At 33.9% G+C, this 26930-nt stretch overlaps 1 protein-coding gene across 2 annotated transcripts; it reads left to right on the forward strand.

The window, feature by feature from the left end:
• Positions 1 to 205: 205 nt before the first annotated feature.
• On the forward strand, positions 206 to 26683 carry BBS4 (Bardet-Biedl syndrome 4). 2 transcript variants are annotated; one of them, XM_069826051.1, is made up of 12 exons: positions 206 to 412; positions 528 to 637; positions 1536 to 1678; positions 5209 to 5321; positions 6582 to 6676; positions 7643 to 7805; positions 9248 to 9401; positions 14690 to 14812; positions 15503 to 15674; positions 21727 to 21923; positions 25209 to 25375; positions 26010 to 26683. In XM_069826051.1, the coding sequence occupies exons 2-11, from the start codon at positions 550 to 552 to the stop codon at positions 25350 to 25352; spliced, it is 1392 nt and encodes a 463-aa protein (XP_069682152.1). In that variant the 5' UTR covers positions 206 to 412; positions 528 to 549; the 3' UTR covers positions 25353 to 25375; positions 26010 to 26683. The 2 variants fall into 2 exon arrangements, with proteins under 2 accessions (XP_069682152.1, XP_069682153.1); XM_069826052.1 differs by lacking the exon at positions 5209 to 5321 and having other exon boundaries at positions 210 to 412; positions 25209 to 26683.
• Positions 26684 to 26930: the final 247 nt, after the last annotated feature.

A 26930-nucleotide genomic window follows, 5' to 3' on the forward strand; every position in this document is an offset into this window, starting at 1 on the left:
TTAAATGTTAATAAGTTTTTTTCATTTATCCATTCAGATTGATTTATAAGAGACACCCTAGATCATATATATATGATCTAGGGAGACACCAAACAAATATATTAAACATTCAGCATTGTACAGTGCAGCCGTCTGCTAGCCGGTGCGTCTCCCAAAGCATGGCGGCGGACACAAGCTTCAATTTGTCCCTACTCTAAACTTCTGCGCAGCCTCGGCTGTAGGGGCTCGATTCGTTATTAGGGCTTCAACCTGAAATTATATTATTTTGAAATGAGGGTTTTTTTTATTGGAATCTGTGAAAGAAAGGTATTTTAAGGATTTTTAGTCTAACATGTTGGCGACACTGGAGCGGCGTAATTTTGACTAAAGCGTAGGTAACGGTTGTGGGTACTGTAGTACGAAATTTATAGAGGTAAAAGCATTTTACAATGCATTGGAAGTAATTATGTTTTGTGTTTGGTGGAACTTAGGTAAATGGAATTTGGGTATATAATTTGAGATGTGAAACGAATATTCTCATGTTTTAGTGGTTCTAAGTATATCTTCAGGATGAATTCTATAGAAGTGCATGCGTCAATGGCGAATGGCGTACCGCAGTCTGCACAGTTGTCTAGAAGTATGGTGCGAACGAGGAAAGGTAAGAACTTGTGCAGTGTAGTATTAATGGTTGAAACTGTGTGCTTTTGGGTCCATAGTTTGTAGTAGAGGACAATAAAAATGATTGGTCGTTTTGCTTAGGTATGCACAAAAATGTCACCGATGTACAGCTTTGGTTTTTGACGAAGTAGTATGTCTAACATCGGTATTTTCAGCTTTTGTGCTATGTTATTAGACTGTAAGTCTACTGCGGCTTATTCTGAATATAATGAGGGTTTTTTTTTCACGTCAATGTTACTCTAATCTATTGACGTGTATATACGATGCTGCGTAGATTGGGGGTTATGGAACATTGAATGATTCAAGGGGAGATTTATTAGCCTATATGAGAATGTCTCCGTCCACATACTTCTTTTTTTTTTTCTCCCTCTACAATTGCGTTACCACCAGATGCCCGTCTCCTAGGAATTTATCGATACAAGAAGAAAAAGAGAAATGTTTACAGTGGCGTTACCAAAGGAAGGCGGGCAGCAAAAAAGGGCAACTGTAAACGTTTTTGAGGTGAATGACGAGCTCTGAAGTGGCTGGATATTTTCTTGCTTGAAATTACGAAAGACTTTGCTGTTGCACAACCTTTCTTCTTTGATTGAGTGCTTGATGGGTTGCTCGAGATCGTCTAAGTATTGGTCACCCTGAAGACAAATACAGGTATATAATCCAGTGAAGATGATTGACTTAGAGCATTTTGACGTCACTTGAATTTAATGGTATTGAAAACCGAAGTCTGTTAGTAGCAGTGATGTTAGTCAATGATTGTGGACTAATCAGTTAAACATTGATGAACAGTGATGATGACAATAACAAGCCTATTCGTGTTTTGTATGTCATGAATATATCTGTTACAGTGTTTGAGTAATGGTTTTCATTTTGTCATTCAGCTCCTGAGCTGCCTCTTTTGGAAAACCGCAATTGGCTGATTCATGTCCACTATTCAAGGAAGGAGTTCGGCATTTGTAAAATTTTACTTCAAGAAGAATTGGAAAAGAGCAATGGGACCTGTGAATATGCGAATTATGTGCAGGTTTGTATTGTGACTAAATAATTATCTCTATCTTCTTTATTAGCTTGAAGTAATTTTGGAACTCTTCTTGAATAGTAATTTCTTAATTATACAGTGTGCCTGTTTTATTTCTGTACTACCAAGTGACATTCTCACTGTCTGCAGCTGTGCTGCCGGCTTTTGTCATGTACTTCACAAGATAAGTAGTTGCGAAAGAATCCCTTAGGGTGCTATTCATAGACATTTCGCTAGCCTGCGCTACAAGTGTGCTAAACTAGCCCCGGCTATCGAGTGATTACTTGTACAGGATTCATATCATATCCTATCGCTAACATTGGTTTATGAATACAAAAAACGTTAGTTCACTGATCATCTACCGGAAGCCTGCACTAAGAATGTCTATGAATACGGCCCTTAGTGATTCATTGTTACCACCAATATCATGACATTAAAAATAAATATAAAATACGTATCTATATTTAAACACTTTTGCATAAAGTATTACATCATATAGAGTTTCCTGGGTGAAAACATTATGTCGCATTGTGTGTGCACCTATGCTTTTGTCTTGTACACTTTCAGTCTATCTAATTTTTAACAAGATTATGCACTGTAAGATGATTGAAAACATTGATGGCCTGGTCACACTTGTTGCAATGCAGTATATTAATATTAAATGAGAGGCTACAGAGCAATGCGCCGTGTGATGGTGTGATGTGATGCGGCATGGTGCAATCGGTTTTTTTTTCTATCAGGAAGAATAATTTTCGATGTCACATCAGAATCAGAAGTTGTTGAGTAGACATTCGGGTTTTTCCATTTGGAGCTGAATTGTTGACAGAGGATGAATAATTTTATAAAGACTTTTTGCAAACATCAGCTACCACTAGATTCGTTAATTTTTTATATATTTAATTAGTTATATATTTATTTTCGATCACTCTTTGCTGTATTGGATGTAGAGAGAGTGCAATTTATTTTTAATATCTTCTTCTACCTATCTGAAAGTTTCAACAAAACAAATTTGTCACTAAAATCCTAAACTAACCTAACCTAACCTAACACATAATTACGTAAGGCATAATAAAAGTCTAAACTAACCTAACCTAACCTGTCATAACACTCCATTTTCTTACCTCTACACACAATCCGCGATCGTTAACTCTGCTAGATCTGCTACATTCGTCTCATCTCACTTCCTTATTGTTTGGTAGTAAGAAAAAACTTAATTGCAAAATCGTACATTATAAGAAGAACTCTCTTGGTCGACAATCTCGAACAACTGAAAAATGTGTTATTTGCAGCAGACAACTTAAACGTTCCATAAACTTCATGCCCGGCGCATTTATTTTTTTAACAAATAAATAAACTGTATTTGATTCTCCTGCGAAATTGAGGATACAGCAATTCTCCACAAATTGGAGACTGCGTATTTGCGGGAAGCAGATCTTTCTCTCGGCACCACAGTTGTGCTTCATTTTCAGTGTTAACAGTGCTCAGCTTAGGAAGATTGAGACAACTACCTACGGCAGCCATTTCGATAGCTATGAATATATATTTTAAAATACTCACTCAAACATCCCGCAGGAACATTGCAACCTAGCACGAAACGTTCGTGATGCAAACTAGCGTGAAACATTCGTAATGTCTTGTAAGTTATGTTGGTACGACATGTAAGAAGGCTGAAGGTGCAGGAAGAGAAGTCTCTCAATCTTCATTCAACCCAGTTTTGTAATCTGTGACAAAAGAAATGTAATTCTTCCAAATCACTAGGATTTTGAATGTTACTTATTATCTGCATGTATTATACCATTTTGTTCAACAAAGACTTCATTTTTCATTCATTTCATTTATTGTGTACCGTAAATTTTACATCAGCATTGTAGCTTTTGAGATGTGGAATAAGCCAAAAGTTATGCAGAAATATTCATAGTAAGCAGATTAATTCAATTTACAAGGATAAATAATTATTCATCAGTTAAGTGGAAGGTGTGAGTGTGGTGAAATAAGATATATATGATATTTATTTCTCAACACCTTGCATTGGTCTTGATGGCCCTTTACATTCTTGTATACAGTGCCAACCAGAGGTCTGCATCGGACATTTTCACTCAAGCGCCAAGTAGTTCATAGCATAATCCGATATGTAGCGCACATGCATGATGGGTAAAATTGTCACGAGCGATAAATCCTCGAACGGTATAAGCCAAGCGTTAGACATTCATTCTTGTTACAGTGATGAACTGTGTAGTAACATCATAGATGTTTATCATTTCAAAACTTTGCAGTGTTTAACTAACCTCTCCATAGTACAACTACAAAACTTGCTTTAAAATGTAATATAAATGTCGTAGGTAAATGTTTTTTTTTCCACACAGGAGTGATTTTGTTTTTGCCACATCTGATAGATGTTATTGGATGTAAATGTAATTATTATAAACGGAGAACACAATCACGATAATGCAAGAACTGTATCAAGTTTTCTGGTAATAATAATAATATAATAATAATAATAATAATAATCTCTAATAATTAGTGTATCAATCTTTGCGTCTGTAACAATTGTGCAGCATGATTATTCGTTTTATTATATTTTCTGTGATGTTATCTCTGTGCTAATATTGTTATTAATCTACTGCTATATCAATAATGTTTTGTAAAACGTTTCTACATTGTCGCAGTATATAGGCGGAACACTATGTATGGATCTATCATATTATATATGTGGTAAATCAAATATTGAATAATTATTAATTAGCAATAATAACTGTATATCGAAGTTTTTCATACTATTTTATTTATAACTTCATGTTCCTGTTTTGGTACGTTCCATTGACTGTTCCATTAAACGTTTGTCATAAACGCAGAAAATAAAGCCTTATTTTTACCGTGTGAGCAAAACATACGTGTATCTTATCTGTCGCCTTCCAGACAAGATAAGACATGTCAGTGAGATGACCTTGTACTGTGCTTTTATTTATTATGAGCATATCACGACTGATCATATCTCACTCGAGGGTGCGACACTTGACCGAGTTCAAGCGAGCGATTTAACTCCAATGCAGCACTCTGGTGCCAACACTCCCTTTGTTTACATTTCTACTTACATTTTAATCTGCTTGGCTTCAACATACATGTGACCTTGCCACTTTTCTTCCTTATATCTCTCCCCTGTTTTACGTCCCTTCTTCTACTTTATACTCTCCATTTCTCATTTATCTATGTTACTCTTTTATTTAGCCAGTGCTTGCACTTCAAAAATGGATTTCAGCACTGTTGAACTAACAAATTCTAGAAATATCTTAGTTGACTGTATCGTAGTGCATTGCAAACCAATAAATATTTGACGTCAGTGAGGTGAGAATGATAAGGCAGTAGCGATGCATGAGATCCAAATTATCTGATGATAATCTGCTGCAAAGACTCTTTATAACAGAATTTGTTGATTTCACTCTGGATCTCTTGTTGGAAAAATGTCATCTGATTTATCTATTGCTGTGTTAAAGATCGAAGGAAACAGATTTCTAGGCCTTTATTACTATTCCTTTCAGGGCCTTATCTTGAGACATGAGGGGAAGATTCAGGAATCACTGGAGTACTTTCAGAATTGTCATACTTTGAATCCACAGAATATTAACAACATCAAGCAAGTAGCTCGTTCTCTGTGAGTTTCACAAATATCAGTAATTTTGTAATCGCACAGTTGCATGTTTCATGGCACTATCTCTGAAAGAATAATCACCAGCATACAGACTGCAGGGACTAGAAAAGATTTATTGAAATTATTATTAAAATAATTTTTTGGAAGTTTCAGAACTATTTCTCATTCTCTCTTTAGGATACCATCATTTGAGAGCAGGAATGTATATTTACTCATTGAATATATTATGCTTAACTAATTAAACAGAACAAGCAAATTGTCAGTATCTTTAGCAATATTGCTCTGAAGACGAAACTTATAACTAGTTTCGAAATATAACAGAAAACCATTAAGGGGTTAGGTACAGCTTACAGCAATAACATTTTAAAAATATTTAACATTTTTTTCCTCCATTACTGTATCTTGTACAATAACGAAAATTAGTATGTATAAAACACTGTCCTGCTGTATAAAAAAATATTTTTATGATCTAAAAAAATATTTATGTATTAATGCATGCCATATCTACAATATGATGCAAGATCACTTCTCTATCTTTGATAGATTGTTTGATGAAAAATAAATTCATTTTACAAAATGGTCAAATATCAGTATTTTCTTCTAACACAAAATAAAAAAAAAATATATTTATTAAGGAATATAGTTAAAAGAGCATGATTTTGTAAACATGAGTTTCAGCAATAAAGTAAAAGAGAGAGAACATGAAAAGTTTACAAGTTTTAGAGTTATGAGGGAAACGCTTCATCACTGCACATTTTGAATTTTGAAAAAAAAAAATTTTTTTTCTAAATCGTAAACAATATTTTTTCATATGGTTTTACACAACCAATTTTAATTATTGTACAAGATACAATAATGGAGGAAAAAAATGTTTAATATTTCCAAATTTTACTGCTGTAAGCTGTACCTAACCCCTTAAGCTTGAAATTCTTATCTTGAAATTTGCGTTTTTAAATGAAAGTTTGGACAGAATAATTTATATTGCATCCAAGATATTAACAGAATTTCAGTGATTGAATTATCTTTTTACACTCCGAATTTGCACTAGTATTAAATATATGAAAAAAAAAAAAGACAACAAAGAATGTGATCTGTTGGTTTACCAGTCCTGAATCAGCCTGTTCATCTTCCGTGTCTTGATGAAATCCATTGTTTTATCCTTATGTAGCTTCTGATAATGTGAGAGATGTCACATTGACAGATATAAGGACTGTAGGGTTGTGTTCTCCATTAATAACGTGTATAATATGATTTCATTTGCAGATACCTGCTTGGACGACATGCATTAGCCATCGAAGCATATCTTGAGGCAGAGAATGTGTCCAGCAAACCAGACTGGGATATTTACCATAATTTGGGTATGAAGTTATGATAAATTTTCTTTGAAATGTTACATAATATGTTTTACATTACTTTTTTAAATAATGAAATTTGTGTATGTATAAAAATTCTTATAGTGAAATTTTCTCCATTTGCTGTCAACCATCTTAATGTTGATATTGGCTTCATCCTTCTAATGGGTCAGTGGGTCTTAAAATGGTGTTTTAGTTACTGTGAAAGGTGTAGTGAGGTGATTTGTAGGTGGAAAGTTAGTACAGATTTTTTACAAGCCAATTATGGCCTCTATATCATCTAAAATAGAAACTTCTTATGATTTTGGGGAGTGTGAAACAATAATTTGCCATCTTGAAAGTGCTTTCATCTTTGTAAAGATTTTTTTTCTATGATTATTGTTGAAATATAGGTTTCTCTTTATTTTTCGACTTAAGTAGTTCGTACTTTCTCATATTATGAAAAAAAAAAGAAAAAAAAAAAGAGGACTGTATTCTGATGATACAAAAAGTCAGTTTTGAGATTTTCATGAAAATAATTGTTTCCAATATCCCTGATAATTAAAATTGGCTTTTTATGTTGGCTGGAAAACGTGACTTGGATTAGCTGGAAATAATAATGTTTTCTTTGGAAAAGAGCTTCAGTATCCCAATCCTTGTGCAGAAAAAAAAGAAGAGGAAATTCTTATAAAAGTTTAATGTAAAGAAAGGAATTTACATTTTTCAGTTATCTAGTTAGCGATGTTACACCAAGAATCAGAAAGAGGCACTAAACTTAGCGAGAGAGGATATAATAATTTTTATTTTTCCCTTTGCCTCTTGTTTAATTTAAAATCTCTACGTCCCATGTTTTTTTTTCAACATAGTACATATTTACGACCTCTTTTACATTATGAGTTCTTTGAAGATTGTTAGAAAATACATACAGTTTTCATTAGAGGTATTTTTGCGTTTTGATTGTTATAAATCGATTTATTTCTGTACTCTTTGTAGGTACATGCTTACTGCACATTGGTGAGCTTACCAAGGCAAAAGAATACTTACTGACGGCTATTCAACTAAGTCATCAAGAGACCTCATACATGGAATTGGCCAAGATTCATCTTCTTGAGGATGATGTAGAAGGAGCCATTGGAATTTATAATGCAGCATTGGAGTAAGTATACAAAATTAAAAGACACAGTAAACAGTAAATCCAGAAAAATGCCATAAAGCAGAAGAAATATGGAAATTATATTGTGAATTTTTAGTCGTGTGACTAAACAGTAAAAATCTGAAAGTTAGAATGTATAAAACATTTATATTACCAGTTGTTCTTTATGGTTGTGAAACTTGGACTGTCACTTTGAGAGAGGAACATAGGTTAAGGGTGTTTGAGAATAAGGTGCTTAGGAAAATATTTGGGGCTAAGAGGGATGAAGTTACAGGAGAATGGAGAAAGCTACACAACACAGAACTGCAATCATTGTAATTAGGCACATTAAATCCAGATGTTTGAGATGGACAGGGCATATAGCACGTATGGGCTAATCCAGAAATGATATAGAGGTTAGTTGGGAGGCCAGAGGGAAAAATACCTTTGGGGAGGCCGAGACGTAGATGGGAAGATAATATTAAAATGGATTTGAGGGAGGTGGGATATGATTATAGAGACTGGATTAATCTTGCTCAGGATAGGGACCGATGGCGGGCTTACGTGAGGGTGGCAATGAACCTCCGGGTTCCTTAAAAGCCAATAAGTAAGTGACTAAGCAGTTATCAGAGCTTTACCAACTGCTCTGCAATTCTTGCTTGAAGTATCGTATTTACTGGTTTAAGAGATGCATACCATTTTGAGTAAAATTGTTGCCTTCAAAACTGAGTTGAGTGTTCATATTCGATCATGTGTTCCATTTCATGTCAAACAAGATATACTGGCATTGGCTGCTCAATTATGTATATGCAATTCATATGAAACAAGTGATTGGTCATATTCAGATTGATACAATTTTTGCAGTCTGCTTACACTAACATTGAATACGGTTACAAACTGCTTATAGAATATAGCTATATGATGCGAAAAATGTGTGAAGGTCAAGCTGTGAAGATTCATTGTATGTGAATTTCGGGACATCATCCTTTGCAACTATGTAATATAATTTTGTACTACATTTTTATGCAATATTTTGAAGTAGGTAAATACAATGGGAAATGTGAATAAAAATTAAATTATAACTTTAAGTGTTTGTATATAATTATATAAAATGATTACACACTTTTAACCTTACATCATTAATGGTTTGGTGAATTTGTTATACAATATAAACAACTTTCCTGTGTTAATTGACCAGAAACAAGCACAGGACCTTACTAAAAATCTGAAGATGGTGGGTATCAAGCCAAAACTAGTGACTAAGGTCAAATACCATAACAATTTCAATTAACACAGAATTCTGACAGAAAAGTTGTTTTTATGTAACAAACTTGTACAAGCATGGTGACCATTGATAAGTAATGCTTACCAATGCTCTGTTACTGTGTATCAGTATATCTACCTCATGATGCACCCTCATATTTGGAATTTGTACTCATTGTAGCCTATGTTATTTAATTTATTAGATGGTATCCAGACAGCTGCGAACTGGCAACATCGCTGGGCCTTTTGTATATGAAAACTGGACAGCATCAGCGAGCTTTTGAGAAACTTGGTTCTGCTCTTGCACATGATGGCATGTGTAGCAAGGCTCTGCTAGCAGCTGGCTCTATGATGCAGGTACTATAGAAACCTTGCTATTTAGTAATTGATTATTTAAATTTAAATATACAGAATACAGAATATAATTACAACAATAGGAATAAAATAATACAATCAATATAAAAAGAGAGGATACAGTAATATTAACAAAATTTGAGGACCGAATGAGGAGCGCTCGTGTTCGGTCGCAGTTCAGATATATTATTGGTAGGTCTGTAAGAGAATATACAAAATAAAATAAAGTAGGAACTAAAACTAAATTTACAGCTACAGTGAAATTATATAATATGATATATTAATATAAGAAGAATATGTGTGTGTGTGTGTGTGTGTGTGTATGTGTGTGTATGTGTGTGTGTGTATCTAATGCTCTGGATTTAACAATGAAATCATCCTTCTTGCTTCCCAATATTTTGATGGAAGGTCCACAAATGTCCTAAGAGTTTCACAATTAGCCAGGTGCTCCGTCTCTATGTCCTCTTCTCTGGTGCACAGTAACTCTTAAAAACATGGTGTCCTTCAAGAAAATGGTTAAAATCAGCTCATCAAAATGTTGCATAAGAGGAATATAGAAAATAAAATAAAATAGGAACTAAAATTAAAATTACAGCTGCAATGAAATTATATAATATAATATTAACATACAGAAGAATAATATCGTACGTGAATAAAGTAGGACAATTTATGAAAAAAATATATATTCCAAAATTATAGAATACAAATATAATATAGGCTGATTATAATTCATACACATAGGCTATAAATTTATTTTATGCTCGACCATGCCGAAATGTAGTAATTATACACCTGGTAGCAGTCCTTTAATGCATGTCATTAAAGAACACCTCATTAAAGTACAGGTGTTTTCAGCCAATGACAACTCAGCTTACAGGTGTTCAGCCAATGACAAGTCAGCTTTGTACCGTTATAAAACCGCAAGTATCAATTACACTAGTCTGCAATGAAATTCCTGCCTCCAAAGTTGTAATGTTTTTAGGGTATTTCTAGCATGCTGAAATCAAATTCAAACCCAAAAAGTTCCTATCATGTACCATTTTTTTGTTATTTTAATTTTCTTATAATAAATTACGACAATTTATAGCGTAATTATTTAAAATGTAATACTATAACATATGTAGGTTTAGTATGTTAGGATATGAAAACCAAATGTATTCAACATATTTTAAGGTGTTTATATTGAAAACCAAGGACACTGGATGTTTCTTAGCAGATAGAGGGTGCAAGCACATAAGGAAGTTAGGGCGAAATAACGTGCAGCCTTGTCGTTATTTTTATTTGTGAAAGATAGAAATGTCAGCCACTCCTTGGTGAGAGACTGAACTCAACTCGTCTAGTTTCTCTCACATTTCATTAGTCTGCGTTTCATCTGGAAACGAAACGAAATCAGTTTGACGCTTTATTGTGGAGTAGAATTTTGTAAGAAAGTATTTACCATGTTGCATCGAGGATGTCTAAATAATCCAGACCACTTTTGTTATATAACTTATGTAGGATATACACATTCCCTAAGCAGAGGTGTAATATTACAGATTTTGTGAAAAAGTCATACCATGCCTAGTTTGGAATCAAACTTGGAGACCAAAGTAAAGCTTGGACACTGAGTAGAGTATGCACCAGAGAACTTCCGTCATTTGATCAATTGGAGAAGACCGTTGTTATCTTTTGGAGTACTTATGGTTTGGAGAGAGCAGTCGAACCATAGTAATGACTGCTACTTCTGTTCGTGTGGTGTGAAGGGGTACGATTCTAAACATAAAAATCAAATCGTGTATTCAGTTGTTCGGTCAGTCATTTTACCTGTGTCTAATGTACCAATCCCTGCACGACCAGAAAATCTTAAAGAAACATCATTCTATTGGTACTGACAACGTGAAATAGGTTTTAAATACTTTTTCTCCGAAGATGATAATCTTGTATATTGCAGTAATGTGAAAGAATTTATGCTAAAACTTGGACTTCAAAACTATGACCTAAGTGAATGGAGACTGTTCATTAATGCTTCCAAGCGAAGTTTAAAGGATTTCCTCCTTCATAACGGAAACATTTTTGGTTCAGTGCCCGTTGCCTATTCAGTGATCCTCAAAAAATTATACACAAATTTGCAACTGCTGTTATTGCGATTAGACTATAGGAACACAACTCTCAAGTTTGTGATGATTTCAAAGTTCTTACTATGTTGCTGGGTCAACAATCTGGTTTTACCAAATTTCCAAGCATTCTTTACCTGTGAGATAGTAGGGCACGAGTTAATCACTGGACTATGAAAGACTGGCCACCTGGACAAAATTTGAAAGTCGGTTGTAAGAATGTTGTGCGCCAAAGCCATGTGAGTTCTTCTAAAGTTGTGCTGCCATCTCTCCATATCAAGCTTGGCTTAATGAAACAGCTTGTAAAAGCTTTAAATAAGGAAGGAGGCTGTTTTAAGTACATATGTGAGAAATTTCCACTACTATCTGAAGCAGATTGAAAGAAGATAAATATTTAATGGTCCTGACATAAGAAAACATGTCTGGTGTAGCATTTAAAAACAGTATGGATGAAAAGGAGAAATCAGCATGGATGTTGTTTTGTGAAGTTGTTTTAAAATTTCTTGGCAACAAGGATCCTAATTACCGAAACACTGTGGCTAATATGCTTGAAGCATACAAGGAATTTGGTTGTAACATGAGTATCAAAATTTTCTGTTTTCCCAGCTAGATTATTTTGCCGAAAATCTAGGATTTTTCAGCTAAGAGTAAGATGAACGATTTCACAGGGATCTGCAGGAGTTCGAAAGAAGGTACCAGGGACGCAGGAACATCAGTATACTTGGTGATTATTGTTGGATGTTAAAGCATGAAATACCTGAAGAGAAACATAAAAGAAAGAGGAACAGGAAGACTTTCTCAACTAAGAAGCAAGTGGTGTAATTTTTTGTGATATATAGTGCTAATTTATACATCCAATAGTGAAGTAAACAAAACAAAACAAAGCAAAAACACTCTAGTGACATGTATGAACAACCATACACATCATTTCAGCAAGTTGTGTCTTTTAAATATTGTTTTTGAATTTGAAATAAAAAAGTGAAATGAAAATGTTTGTTATGAAATTCGCGTAATTATAAAATAAATTTAAAGTGATTTTGCAAACAAACCTAACGTGATAGAAGCAAACGGATTGAAATTTCGGATTCAGCACATCGACATTATATAAAATCACATTACTTAGTTTAGGCAACAAACATAAAGTTGAAATTCGCAGGTTAGTGTTATTCTCGGATATGCAATCGAAAGAGAATTAGCGAAAAGTCACGGAGGCTGGAAATCCAATACTGTCGCAGAAGGTTATGTTCTGTTACTATAATAATTAGTGTTAATTGTAAATAATATTCAAATAAATTCAATTTGTCATCTCATTTTTCAATGTCGAATTCAATAATCAAGGTTATATCAAGTTTAACGGGATTACATCAATGTCAATGACATTATTGTTCCTCGGAAAAAATCAATACTTTCGTGTCTGTGCACATCTCACAATTCACGACCTAGAACAAGGTCACTTCCGATCTTGTTAGATACAAATAAAATGTATACATCTGTATAATTTCAAGTTAGAAATATGGTCGAGCATAAAAAGTCGCATGAAACTCGCCTATAATGGTAATTAAGAAGCTCGTATGAAAATTATGAAACTCGCACTCGTTTCATAAACATCCATACTCGCTTCTTAATTACTATCATTATAGGCTCGTTGCATAATGTACTATAATCAAATTGAAGAAATTAACACGTTTCTAATTTTCTTGTTATGTGTTAGTGGGTTACATGTTAGAAGTTCTGGGTGTAATTTAGCTAAAGAATTATACAACCGGGGGCTAAAATTAATGCTATGCTTTAGACCAGCAGATGTGAAACATTTAGGTTGTACTAATGTTGAATTATTATTTCTTGTGTCGTGATTATGTTTACAAGAATAAGAACTTTTTTCTTATGATATGTCAGTGTCGATGTTTGTTAAGTATCATGTCCTTACATTTATGTATGGTTTGCTGATGGCAGAGACACCACATCAATTGGCTCTGTGCCATGTGAAAGTCACACCACTGTCACACACTACATGCACACTGCCATAGCCACACCATCTCAGTGTGTGCCCTGACTATGGTCTGTCCAAAACAACTTCCGACCTGACAATTGGCGCCTTTTGCATGTTACCATGGCAACCATTCAAATCAGCCAATCACGAGAGAGGCGTAACCATGGTAACGGGATGGTGTTGCCGTGTCTATGTTTTCAATTTGCACGTGGAATGCCACGGCCTAGTGGTGAATACAGTGCCCGGAATGACTTTGAGTTGGCTGGTTAGTGAGTGGTTTTTGTGAATTAAAAATATTATTTAGTTGTATTATTGGTTTAGTGTACCGGTATCGATAATTATTCTGTTTCAATTTTATTATACGTATTATCTTCGTTGTCATTGTGGAGTGTGTAGCCAGTGTGTGTTTTCTAGTTTCTGCGAGAGTTTCTAAACAGGTGACTTGTGCAGTATCAGAAGTAAGGACAGGCAGACAGAGAACAAAGAATATTGTACAAGATGCCACGTTAAAAAGTCGAGCGTGAGAGATGGTGCGTTATGCAAGAGAGTATTTTGAGAGGAAAAGAGATAATGGCGGGCCTCTTTTACATTTGGCGCAAGTCGTAATGAGAACTGCTCCTTGTGTTAAAATGAATAAGAGCACTATAATCGATATTGGAAAAGAAAAAGTCCGTACATATTTTTAATCATAAATATTTTTACAGTTTACAATTTTTTCAACGCCTTTGTAACAATATTACATTAATACCGACACTCATAAAAGTAGAGGCTTCGTATTAAATTTGAACCTGTTTTTACAGTCTACAGTCCTTTCGACGCTTTTCTAATGGTATTGCATAGTAGTAGTAATAATAATAATAATAGTAGTAGTAGTAGTAATAATAATAATAATAATAATAATAATAATAATAATAATAATAATAATAATAGACTAATAAAAGTAATAATGCACACAAATTTTAATGCCTAGTGTTCAACAAATTGGTTAGAAATGTATATGTTGTGTCAGCCGTTCATTACTGCACTCTATTGGCAGCGCGCTCGCTTACACGAAAGATGGGAAACATGACAACACTGCTTCCCCTTCTCTGTAAACTGTCAAGTCGGAAGTAGTTTTGGTCAAGGTATAAGGAGTTGTAATGGCTAGAGAAATTTTAAATTAATTTGCAGTTGAAGTGATAATTGATTTTATTTTGATTAATTTTCAGAATCATCAAGATTTTGATGTTGCCCTCTCAAAGTACAAAATAGCTGCACAGTTTCTACCTGAATCAACTGCTCTCTGGAACAATATTGGGATGTGCTTTTTTGAGAAGAAGAAGTATGTTGCTGTAAGTTTTTTTTTTTTTGTTACAATAGTATTAGTACGTAAAAACATTGTATTGTGAAATATTGTAACATGAGTAGTGTAGTCTGGTATATTGTATTACTTATAGTTTTCAGTAATTACATTTGCTTCGTTCACAGTAAAAATGTCTATATCCTTTTCTTTCATGATGTTCTTTAGCATTTGTTCTTTGTTCATTGACGATTCTGGTATGTATTCCAGAACTGACTTGGTTTCAAGTTATATAATATTAGTATGCCTTTTTAGACCCCATTTAGTATATCCCGCTGTTCTTGCTCATAAATTGCATTTCAGAAGCTGCTATTCTTTCTCATGTGTTTTGTTCAATGTCCATGGTAAGATATTTCTCAAACATATTCTGGTATGCTTTTGTTTGAGAAATGGCTTCATAATTCATTAATTCCTATAGTTATGATGTCTCTGTTTTATCAGCCTAATTTATTCCTCCATATTTAATATAGTTATTGGAATTACAGTATATAGTTAATATCTGACATTATTTTGTTACATTGACCTTAGCATTCGCATTCTTGAAAGATGTTATGTTGGAATTTTACGGTATTAATCAAAAGCCTTCAGCCTTACTTTGTATGTAATATTTAATGTTTTTGTATATGATTGCTGTATATGTGACGTGGTCCTTAAAAATGTATTTGTTGCATCTTATTTTCAGGCTATCAGTTGCCTTAAAAGAGCGAACTATCTGGCTCCATTTGACTGGAAAACCCTGTATAATCTAGGATTGATTCACCTCACCACAAAACAGTTTGCTTCTTCTTTCCATTATCTGTCTGCGGCTATTAATCTTCAGCCTAATTCTGCAAGGACCTTCATGTTGCTTGCCTGTAAGTATTGTGGATGATGGTGAACAGAACTTATCATTACTTAAGGTGCAAATACTCGTAAGCTTCCAAATTTTCGAAATTGAGTTTTTAATACCATTGAATTCATCTGAGTGATGTGCATTGAGACAAGTTCCTGTCATTCTCTCTGATTCTAAAGCAGCATTATATGCAATAAATTCATATAAAATGATGTCAATCCAAATTGAAGAATGTCACAAAATGATCCAACAACTTCAAAAACTACAGAAAATAATTCAATTGCAATGGATACCTGCACATTGCGGAATTGCTGGAAATGAAACTGCTGACTTTCTTGCCAAAAAAGGATCCAATTTAATTCAGAATACAAATACAAGCCTACCTTTTACATCCATCAAAAGACTAATTAAAAATAAATATAAAATCAAGCAAAACCAAGCACTATGTACCAAAGCCAAAGATAAAAAAATGGAGCATTTTAATTAAAAAAAACAGAAATTATTCCAGAAATCCCACGTAAATCTGCAGTAGCAAAATTCAGACTGCTTACAGAACACGATTATTTGGCCAAACACTTGAATAAAATAGGAATTTACACAAATCCAAATTGCCCTCTATGCAACAAAGAAGAAGAAATGACTGAAGATCATCTACAAACCTGTGAAGTTCTACGTGATGGATCCACCACAGAGAAATATTGGAGAGCAAGAACGCTAATGGCTTCGTTGCCAAAGCCCGGCATTAGATAACAACAACAACATATTAAGACAAGTAAAAATTTCAATACTACTTAAGCCCACACTTAATAGTTACGAAACAGTTTTTCATTCTTCTGTAAAATTTTTATTTTGTGGGATAGGAGCATTTGCACCTTAAGTGACAATAAGTTAATTGGAAAAGAATGATTTCATCAAATGGTTTATCTTTAAATAAACCATTATAATTTAATAGTTGGATGTCGTAACAATTTTTACAAGCTTAGTAATTATACATAATTACTAAAATCTCACTTAAAAATGGATTCATTTAGTAAAATGTATGCAACTTATATTCATGTACTGAAGAAAGATTTAAACTAGACATGGGGAAAACTAACAGTTCTTTGAGAAAAGTTCTGCAAATGGAGCAGAACATACAGCACTTCTCCGAAATTGTGGAACTTCTTGAGGAGTCAGGCTCCATTTCTAATTTTGTTCAATGTTTTATTTCTTATTGAACATATGATTCCAGTCATTGTTGCTTTTGGTATTGCTGACAAACAACTTTGAAACCCATACAAGTGACAACTAGATTTCATACAGTTCCATGTATAACACCTTACTGATAAATAAATGAAAGAGAAATCATAATCATTTCTGTTGTGGGGGTAACCCAGAAGACAGAAATTTTATGTGATTCCATCACTGAAGACTAAAAAATTATTTTGTGTGACAACAATATTGTTTGGAAAGTTGTTCCTTTTTAGCTAGCAGTAACAAATTTAAGTATTTCGTTATATGTGTTGTGAAATAATCCATGTTTTTATATTATATACCATAATTAATAAATAAGAAAGCGAATTGGAAACTATTTACAACAGAACTCGACGAATACCTCAAGCTCAACACACCACTAATGGAAAACGCAAACCCAGATAGATTGAACAAATATTTCTGTGAATCTCTTCTTAAAATTACAAAAAAGCACATTCCACGAGGCAAACCAAAAAAATACACCCCATTCTGGACAGAAAACCTGAATTTATTGAAACAAGATAGAGATAAAGCAAGAACCAAAGCAGAACATAGCAAAACACCAGAAGATACTCAAGATTGGAGGAAGAAGACTGCAATTCTTAAAAAAGCAATCATAACAGCAAAAAAGAACAGTTTCAATAAGTTTATTGAAAATATTAATTACAGAACCGATAGCGCTAAAACATATAACTTTCTGAAGAATATTTCCAATACACAGGAAAATACTAGCCAACCTATTATTCATAATAACAAAACACTAACAGATAGTAGAGATATAGCAAACGCATTTAATAAACACTACTCAAACTCTCACAGATTACATCCCAGTATCAAAAAAACTGACAAATTTATCAAAAGAGAATTACATTAAAATAATAAAAACAATATTACTAGTACAAAACCTGAAATATTTCATCAAAATTTTACTTCCAAAGAATTAACTCTAGCTATACAAAATTTAAAAACCAAGAAATCTCCTGGCCCCAACAACATTCATTCCGAATTTTTTAAACATCTGGGGGAAAAAGCCAAGTCTGTACTTTTATCCATTTTCAATTTATCATGGAACACCTCAATTCCTGCAGCTTGGAAAAAAGCAATCATTGTACCAATTCACAAAAAAGGGAAACCTGCTCATGATGTTAATAGTTATCGACCAATAGCACTATTAAGCATGATAGCAAAAACCATGGAGTCCATGATCTCCAACAGATTAACTTGGTATTTAGAATCCCAAAATCTTCTATCACCAAGACAAGCCAGCTTTCGACAACTACACTCTACCAGTGAACAAATCATACGCCTCGGCCAAGAAATAAAAGACAGTTTTAACAAGAAAGAAGATACCTTGGCAATATTTATTGACTTTCAGTTAGCATATGACTCTGTTTGGAGAAATAAATTATTACTAAAACTCCAGAAATTAGGTATCTCCAGCAATATGTTCAGATGGATATCAGAATTCCTTAGTCAACGATTCATTGCCACTAAATTCAATAATTCACTTTCTAGTTACAGACAAACATATCGAGGTCTACCTCAGGGCGCTGTCCTCAGCACAACTTTATTCAATATTTATATAAATGACTTACCCTCCCTATTAGAGGAATCAAACATGAAAACAGCACTATTTGCAGATGATATAGTTTTGTGGACTTCCGGATCTTACAGACATAGAGACAAAATTCAAAATTCTGCTCTTAAAGCTCTAAATCAACTACATGAATGGAATACATCAAATTTGATGACACTCAATTTAAGCAAAAGTAACTACCAAATATTTTCACTCTGTAAAAAAGAAAGAGAATTCAATATCCAATACAATGGCCAACACCTTCCTAGGACTTATGAATCCAAATATCTTGGAGTTATTTTCGATAGTAAGTTAACATGGAGCAACCATTTGAAATAAATTTCTGAAAAAGCTCGTAAAAGATTCTCCCTTCTAAAAAGACTAGCAGGAAAGAAATGGGGATGCTCTAGGAATACTTTGAACACTACATACAAAATGTTTACAGCCAGTGCTGACATACTGCAGAGAAATTTTGATTACTTCACCTTTCATAAACGACATAGAATATGTTCAAAACCAAGCTCTCAGACTCATTACTGGTGGAATCAAAACAACTCCAATAGATTCTATGAGATTCCTCACTAATATTAACAGTATCAAAATGAGAATAGAAGAAAAAGCATTGATTCAATATGAAAAACTTATCAATTTACCAGGAAACAATTGGCATTCATACAGTCTCCTCTGTAGATTGAAAACTCAAAGTTTCATATCCATTGTTCAAGAATTAAAACAGATAATCAATATCCCGAATTTAAAAGAAAACTTACAAATTAAACCAAACCCTTTAACTCTATTAAATATAGAATATAATCTAAATTTAACAGAAGAAATACTGAAATCAGAAGTAAACACTGAAATACTGAAACAATTGTCTTTAGAGACAATTAATATTAGGTACCCTCCACAAAACTGACTTCATTTATACACCGACGGATCCTTGATCTCCAGAGAACAAGGTGCCGGTGCAGGTGTTACGTGCTGTCTCTTCTCACTTTATAGATCACTTGGATATGGAACAACAAGTTTTGATGGTGAAATCATTGCAATAAGTGAATGTCTCAGGAATCTTCTATGCCACATCAATAAATTTAGGAATGCAGTTATATTGTCAGACTCCAAAGCAGCTATTCTATCAATCGTCTCTAAACACACATCTTCATCAAAAACAGCAGAAATAACTAAAATGCTCTCTCAATTAATATCACTCAATAAAAGAATTGTATTCCAATGGATACCATCCCATTGTGGAATCCTGGGAAACGAGAATGCGGATGCTTTAGCAAAGAAGGGCAGCACTGCTACTTACAGACCTGTTACTAAATCTACGTATTACTCTGTGAAGAGATTTATTAAATCTACATACTTAGACTTCAACATACAAAATTTGATAACACAATCCCAAGGGAAAAAATGGAACTCTCTGCATCAAAATCCACAGTTAATTCCCGATTTACCACGAAAATCGTCTGTAGCTGCATTTAGATTGGCAACAGGCCGCCATGATTGTTTGGCTAAACACCTGCATAGAATTGGAATATATCAGTCCCCTAACTGCCCATTGTGCAACTCAAACCAAGAAATGGATTCGGAACACCTCAAAATCTGTGCTTCATTGGCTGGTCATGATAATATCTTTGAAAAATATTAGAGTGCAAGAGGTCAAATGACTTTATTACCAACCGTCTGGCATTAGAAAACAACAAGAACATAAATAAGACTAATACAATAGCAGTGACTGAAACAGTCTTATATATACTATGTTTGTGGAGTTTATTTGAAAGGCAAACGCGGAATGCATAGCTGTATTTGTGTTTATTTGCCGTTTTCATTTAATTTATTGTAATTCATGGGTCTTATATTAGTATTGTAGCTTTGAGATGTGGAACAAGTAACAAATTAGTACTAAAAATATGGTGATATGTAGCATGTTAATTCAGTTTATAAGCACAAACAATTTCTCAGTTGAGTAGAAGGTATGAATATGAAGAAGTTTTCTAAACTTCACCTCGTCGCCCTTCAAAACTTTAAGATAATTAGACAGTGCGTTGAAAACTGATGAATACTTAAATAGTGAACAACTGAGACTAACAGAGGGTAGATAGAGAACTGATTTGTTTCTTGCATTGTAATTATAAATGTTCTGATTAGTACTAAAAGTATCTTGATATTTAATATAAAACACCAGGAAAAGAATTTACTTACAAGGTTAGGTGGATATTTCTGAATTTTGGAAAATCCTTTTTCAGGATGACGTTTTTGCGCAACTCTCATTATTCTTAAGGCTCTCTTTTGTAAAAGAAAAATTGTAAAAATATGTTTAGCTTTAGATGAGTTGCCCCAGAATTCATTATAGAATGGAAAATATACAAAGTATGTCATTGTAAGGGTGTTTAACTGTTTATGTTGCCATATCATTTCCATACCTTTGTTACTGCACAGTATGTTCGTTGATATGCGGAGTCTTTATGTACCTCTGGAATGAGGATTAGTGTAATTTTCTGCTAGGAAGTGTTTACTCAACAACATTGATGAATTCTTTTATGACGGTCAAATATATCTCCATCAGATCCTTATGGCTGAGTGGAGGTATGCTGCCTACGAGTACATGCAGAGTACACACTTTCTAAAATATTTCTTTACAATTCAGTTTCTGCAGTTCCGTCTTCAAATTACACAGACATTGAGAAAATTAAACAGAGAATAAATTGATTGCAGTATTTATTTCTTTATCTATCTTAATTCTAGCGAACATTTCAACTTCAGAAATGTATTAGTGTTGTATTTACAATAAATTATTCCAAAAAACGATATTAGTGATGTGAAATAAAACTACAATTCTTAAACTTTCAATTGAGCCTAAGATGAATTCTGTGCAATACACAGAACCAAAGTTATAAGCGTTTATGTCTATCAGTGCACTCCCATTTTTCATTTTTTCAATTTTGATTTATATTACACAAATTTTTTTGCTGAAATAAAACCCATTAAACACACACACAATTTTCGAACTGTTTCGAAACATCAAAAAGTCTGTTCGATTTGATGTGGAATGCCTCATGTTCAGATTAAGAAACCACGTGAAATAGGAATGATGTGCTATGAATATATATATATTTTTTTTTTGTAATTTATTGCTTTGTATTGTCCTAGATTGCAATAAAGGAAGTTGGACTATCAGGAAGAAGAAAATATTCAGAATGTTCTTTTTTTATAATTTACACAATGCTGTAAAATCTGATGTTCTGTTCTGTTCTTTCATTAGTGGTGTTGAAAAGCCTCGGAGATCCTGATAATGCACGTCATGCATATGAACAAGCAGCAAAACTGGATCCAACTGATGCATCAGTGGCACTTAATTTTGGAGTCCTCTTAAATTCAATAGGTGAAACAGAAAAAGCAGCAGTACAGTTGCGACGTTTCCAAGAACTTGTAGAGAGTGGAGCAGAGCTTGATCAAGAGGTAAGGTTATTATCTTTGGCAAAATTACGTAGTTATAGCACAGTATAGGTATTCATAAATAAGGGAACTTCGCCACGTTTTCTGCCAGACAGACATGCATGCACATAGCTGGAGATCCAAGGGCAAGTGACACTACTGGGAAACACAGCTGTTTATATGTTATAAGGAACTGTATTATCCAGGCTTTAAATTGCAGCAAAACAAAGGACTAAACCCTGAATTGCATTTTTTTTCGTTTTATATTAAAAAAAAAATGTTTGTAACATGGAACATGGTTAAGTTTCGGGTTTTTGTCTTTTTATTTCTTTTAATTGCCAAGTTAAATTCTGCCGTAATGATTTCAGATTTAAAAAAATGGGTTATAAAGATTCGGTGAGAGAACTTGCTAAAATAAAATACAAAATATTTTAGTACAAATTGCTGTCCATGCATGGAGCACTTCGAGAAGAGTCAGTTTATGAATTTCAATAAGAACTTATTAATTAACCCCTTACCGCATTCTGGGACAGATATGGCATACACCAGTTTTATATTCATATCATTTATAATATCTATGTATTGTGGGTCCCTGTCACCACAGCATGGCACGTCCTCAGGTTGTGGATAGAGGAGACGGCCTCCAGATATGGAGAGTAGCTGCGAATATATTGAATAAGCAGTCGTGGACAGCCGATAAGGGGTGGTCCTCCAGCTTAGGGGTTGGAACATAAAATCCAGACGTTTGAGATGGGCAGAACATGTAGCACATATGGGCGAATCCAGAAATGCATATAGAGTGTTAGTTGAGAGGCCGGAGGGAAAAAGACCTTTGGGGAGGCCGAGACGTAGGTGGGAAGATAATGTTAAAATGGATTTGAGTGAGGTGGGATATGATGGTAGAGACTGGATTAATCTTGCTCAGGATAGGGACCAATGGCAGGCTTATGTGAGGGCGGCAATGAACCTCCGGGTTCCTTAAAAGCCAGTAAGTAAGTATAATTTATAATATAAGCATATAATATTTCAAACTGCATACTGGAACAGATGTGACACACTGTCAAGAATTGGATTTAACCATATGTGACATCAGTTGAGAAAGAAAGAACTACTTAAGTTATTTGAATATTAAACCGGTGTGTGCAAGACTGTCCCATTTGGTAAGGGGTTAAAACTGCTATAACCAAGCAAGGTGACTCAGACGATAATGTTTGAGACACGCATTTGGGAGGTTCCAGGTTCGAACTCCATAGCCGACCAATCTGACTAGGCTGTTTTTCATGGTTTTCCTCAGTCACTAAGCCAAATATCGGATTGGAAATATACTTACTATGATTTATAATTGCCTTAGTCACCGATATCATACATATTAAAACAAAATCCAAAGTTAGCTACATGAACAGTTGAACACAAGCAATCTATAACACACGACAATAGAAACAGAATCTCAACAGTACTCAATGGGCTACTGATATACCCAAAGATTCTACACACGCGATATGACATTTGTTACAGCTTGTATAAATCAACGCTTATAAAGAGAACTAAACTGCTGTACTGACGGTATTCTTGGATGTCTGTATTATTCTAATTTCTTATGCCTAACAATGGAAACAAAGTATTTTCTATCACTGCACCCTGTACTATATTTACATTTCCCAATACGAGACTTTTATGAGTTCTTAAAAATCCTAAACTTTTGCTTGTCTAAAGTTCCAAAGCTCTCAGGTGTTGTTAAAAAGTGTGAATTGCAATTTTTATTAGTATTATCAGTAATAACATGGTATGGGTGTTTACCTATTTTTTGTTGATGATTGTTGAATTGAATCTATTCTATAATAATCATATTTATATTCTGTTGATGTATAATTTTTTAAAATAAACTGAAACATTTTGGAGTCATTAAACTTGTAATAATAGGGCCTGCAGTTCATTTCATTACAGGTTAAGTGGCACTTGAAATTATTGCCTGTTCTCAAGTAAAATTCTTTGCTTCCCATATTGTTCCTTTGTTTGAATTTATTTAAGTTTAATATGTCTGACATGTAATAATGTGCATCTTTATATTTAATATTACATATTTTGTGATGTGTTTATTTATTTTTCCAAATTAATAGATGTGGTGATATGTAGTTATAGTTATTTGTCACCAGTCGCACTAGTGATGCTCAGCTAACATGTTGTCATAGCTCATTTTTTTTTTTTCCTTGCTGTTATTTATACTCACTTTAACATCTTTGGTCACATCACGAGTTAATATTTGGTTGAAATCCGAAGGCCTGTGTACTGATGTTGAGACTGGTTCTATTGTTGTGAACTAGATGGCGAACTGATTTGTTATGAATATGATTTCAGTGATAAATGAGGCCGGAGATTTTCAGGGATGTTGTGGCCTGAATTTCCTGGCATTTGCCTTACGGTTGGGGAAAAACCCTGAAAAACCTCAACCAGGAAATTCAACCCGACTGGGAATCAAACCCGGGCCCTCTGCATAAGAGACCAGCATGCTGACCCCTATACCACAGAAGTGGTCCATAGCCCTATTGTATTAACACACAATTTCCTTATTTATGAATACCTATACTATGGTTGTAGTTTGTAATCTTTTATTGAGTCCATTGTTACGTATTTGAAACTACTATTCACATTAAGACTAAAAGACAGAAAATAGGAAAGACTGGAGAATGCTGGGTTTGCAGTGAAAGATCTGCCCTTGGCAGAATGCTATGAATAAATGAATTCGTAAAAATGTACAGTTATAAATTATGTACATTTTGGTATTTTATGTTACAGGTTGTGGTCCCCTGAACATTTTATTTATAATTTTAAATGTTTCAAGTAAATCAGGGACGTCAAAATGCCTGTATTACGTGCTCATACTACAAGCAATACAAATCCAATAAGGATCATTTTTCAGTAAGATAAAGTACAATCATTGCTCTTAAGAAAATGTTGTGCGGATTCTTTAGAGCATGCAATGCAGGCGTTTTGACACCCCTGAAGTAAATTAATCTTAAGCAAAAAGCTTAATATTAACGTCATAGCACTTGTAGGACATTACAGATATTGCAATGTACCGTACTTCGAAATGTAGCATATTTTCTATAGTACTTAACATAATTGATATAAGTAACAAGAACGAATAATTATGTACAATTTTTGTGCTTGTAGGGCCTCATGAGTGGTGTCATGTTGGTATCAATTGTGAGGTTCAGACCTGTCGTCGGGCAGTTGACTGAACTACTGTGTGTATGTATGTATTCGAATTCAAATTTGTTTTAACTATTTTTAATCATCTCTTATTTGCAGTTGCTGAAGGCTGCTCAGTGTCTAAGTCAAAATTTGTCCAAGAAGAACAGAAGTGATGCTGATCCTAATGCTAGTGAGGATAGCAGGAAGGAAGACGAGGATGATGATGCAGATGTAGCTCAAATGGGGCCTGATGAAGTTTGAAGATAGTCTGCAATTTCATCAATGTGCGTAACACATTCACTAGTAGCTACTTTTGGTTGAAATTATGTTGTTAGCAAGTGATGGATTTTTCCTGCCAAGATTTTGAAACATTAAAAAATATCCTGAAAACAATGCGGAATTGCCTCTGGTTTACTATAGTAATATTCTTGTTTTGTCTATTTCATTTACACTGTTTTGTGATGCTCAGTACAATAGATTTGTCTTAGTTCAGAATTTTAAACAGTTAGCCTTTCTGTTCTCTGATGTAGAATCATGTAATAACTGGTTAAAAGACGAGCACGAAGAATCCATCTTACCAATTATTGCCTTTGGTGGTTGAGTGATTACCATACCAGACATGAGATCACAGGTTTGCAAGTTCAGATTTGGCTGAATGTAGGGGATTTTTCTGCTTTTTGTTTCTTTTAGTCAGTCTCTAGTTCAAGTCTCAAGTCAGATCTGAAGCCTCTACTTTGACTGGAGGATATGTTAACAGTGCTGGCTTTCAGTGTCGTACATTTGTTAATAGGGTCATGATTATTAAATGAGATTGAGAGGTTAATAGGGGAAAATGGGGTTACCCTAGTAGTTAGGCAGCATATGTTCGTGGCATAACGTCTTTCAAAATTATAGTAAAGTTAAGATCTTGTTTTGCAGGTTTATGACACATAGAGGGACTGTTACTGGCTAAAGTGCAAATTATAAAAAGAAACGCGTCATAATCTTCACATGCTGTTGTAGAAACATCTGGGACTCTACCTACAATAGCAAATTAGGAAATACTGTCTTGAATAATTTTGTAGACTAATGGAAGTCATGATGAATGGTTCCAGCCAATCAGAAAGAGACAATCCAATGTCTTACCTCTCATGTCATCTATGCAAGAGATGTAGAACGGTTTTGTTCTAGCCGAGGTTTGCAAAGGGAAGAGTCCTGCAAGTCGTTTGTTGACGATTCAAAAGAATAGTTGGAATCACAGACTGGGAAGTATCATTAGAATCGATTTGTAATGTATAATTGAATTGACTTCTGAAAAAAAAAAATAGTGTTGCCCAACTGTACACCACACAGACCAAGGTGTGAGGCAGGACAGTGCTGTAGTATAATGGGATCCAGTGTTTGATGTGAAGCGGTACCAACTTTAATTCAAATAATGTTTGCTTTCCAGTTTTTCTTCACTAAATTCCGGAAAAAATATGCACGAAGGATTCGCGTATATATGGTATTTATTGCCTTCATAACAATTATATGTATTGATTCATTGTCGTTTTACTGTTGGAAAAGTTAGTTCTAATTTTACAGGTACCCCTATTGTAAAGATGTTTTTTTACACTATTTAGACCAGTCATGTCTAATGGAATTAGTAACCAACTATAGAATATACTAGAAGAATTTCCCTCTTATCTGTCTTACAAATAGTAATTGTCTCTTAAATATGAAGATAGTTTGTTGATCTCTGTCATACTAGGGACTGGATTAGTATTTTGTTTTATGTGTGAATTAAGCAGAATATGTGTATGTCACTTATGTGAAAAATAGGTATTACAGTACACTAATAATATAATTTAATTACTACTA

Source organism: Periplaneta americana, chromosome 5 (genome assembly GCF_040183065.1).
Source record: "Periplaneta americana isolate PAMFEO1 chromosome 5, P.americana_PAMFEO1_priV1, whole genome shotgun sequence".
NCBI classification, from domain to species: Eukaryota; Metazoa; Arthropoda; class Insecta; order Blattodea; family Blattidae; genus Periplaneta; species Periplaneta americana.

Bases quoted from the DNA above. Each gene is read 5' to 3' on its own strand.
- BBS4 (XM_069826051.1), top strand. From the start codon at position 550: ATGAATTCTATAGAAGTGCATGCGTCAATGGCGAATGGCGTACCGCAG. The intron at 6,677-7,642 runs GTATGAAGTTAT...TACTCTTTGTAG, and splicing joins GGATATTTACCATAATTTGG to GTACATGCTTACTGCACATT. The intron at 21,924-25,208 runs GTAAGGTTATTA...TCTTATTTGCAG, and splicing joins GAGCAGAGCTTGATCAAGAG to TTGCTGAAGGCTGCTCAGTG.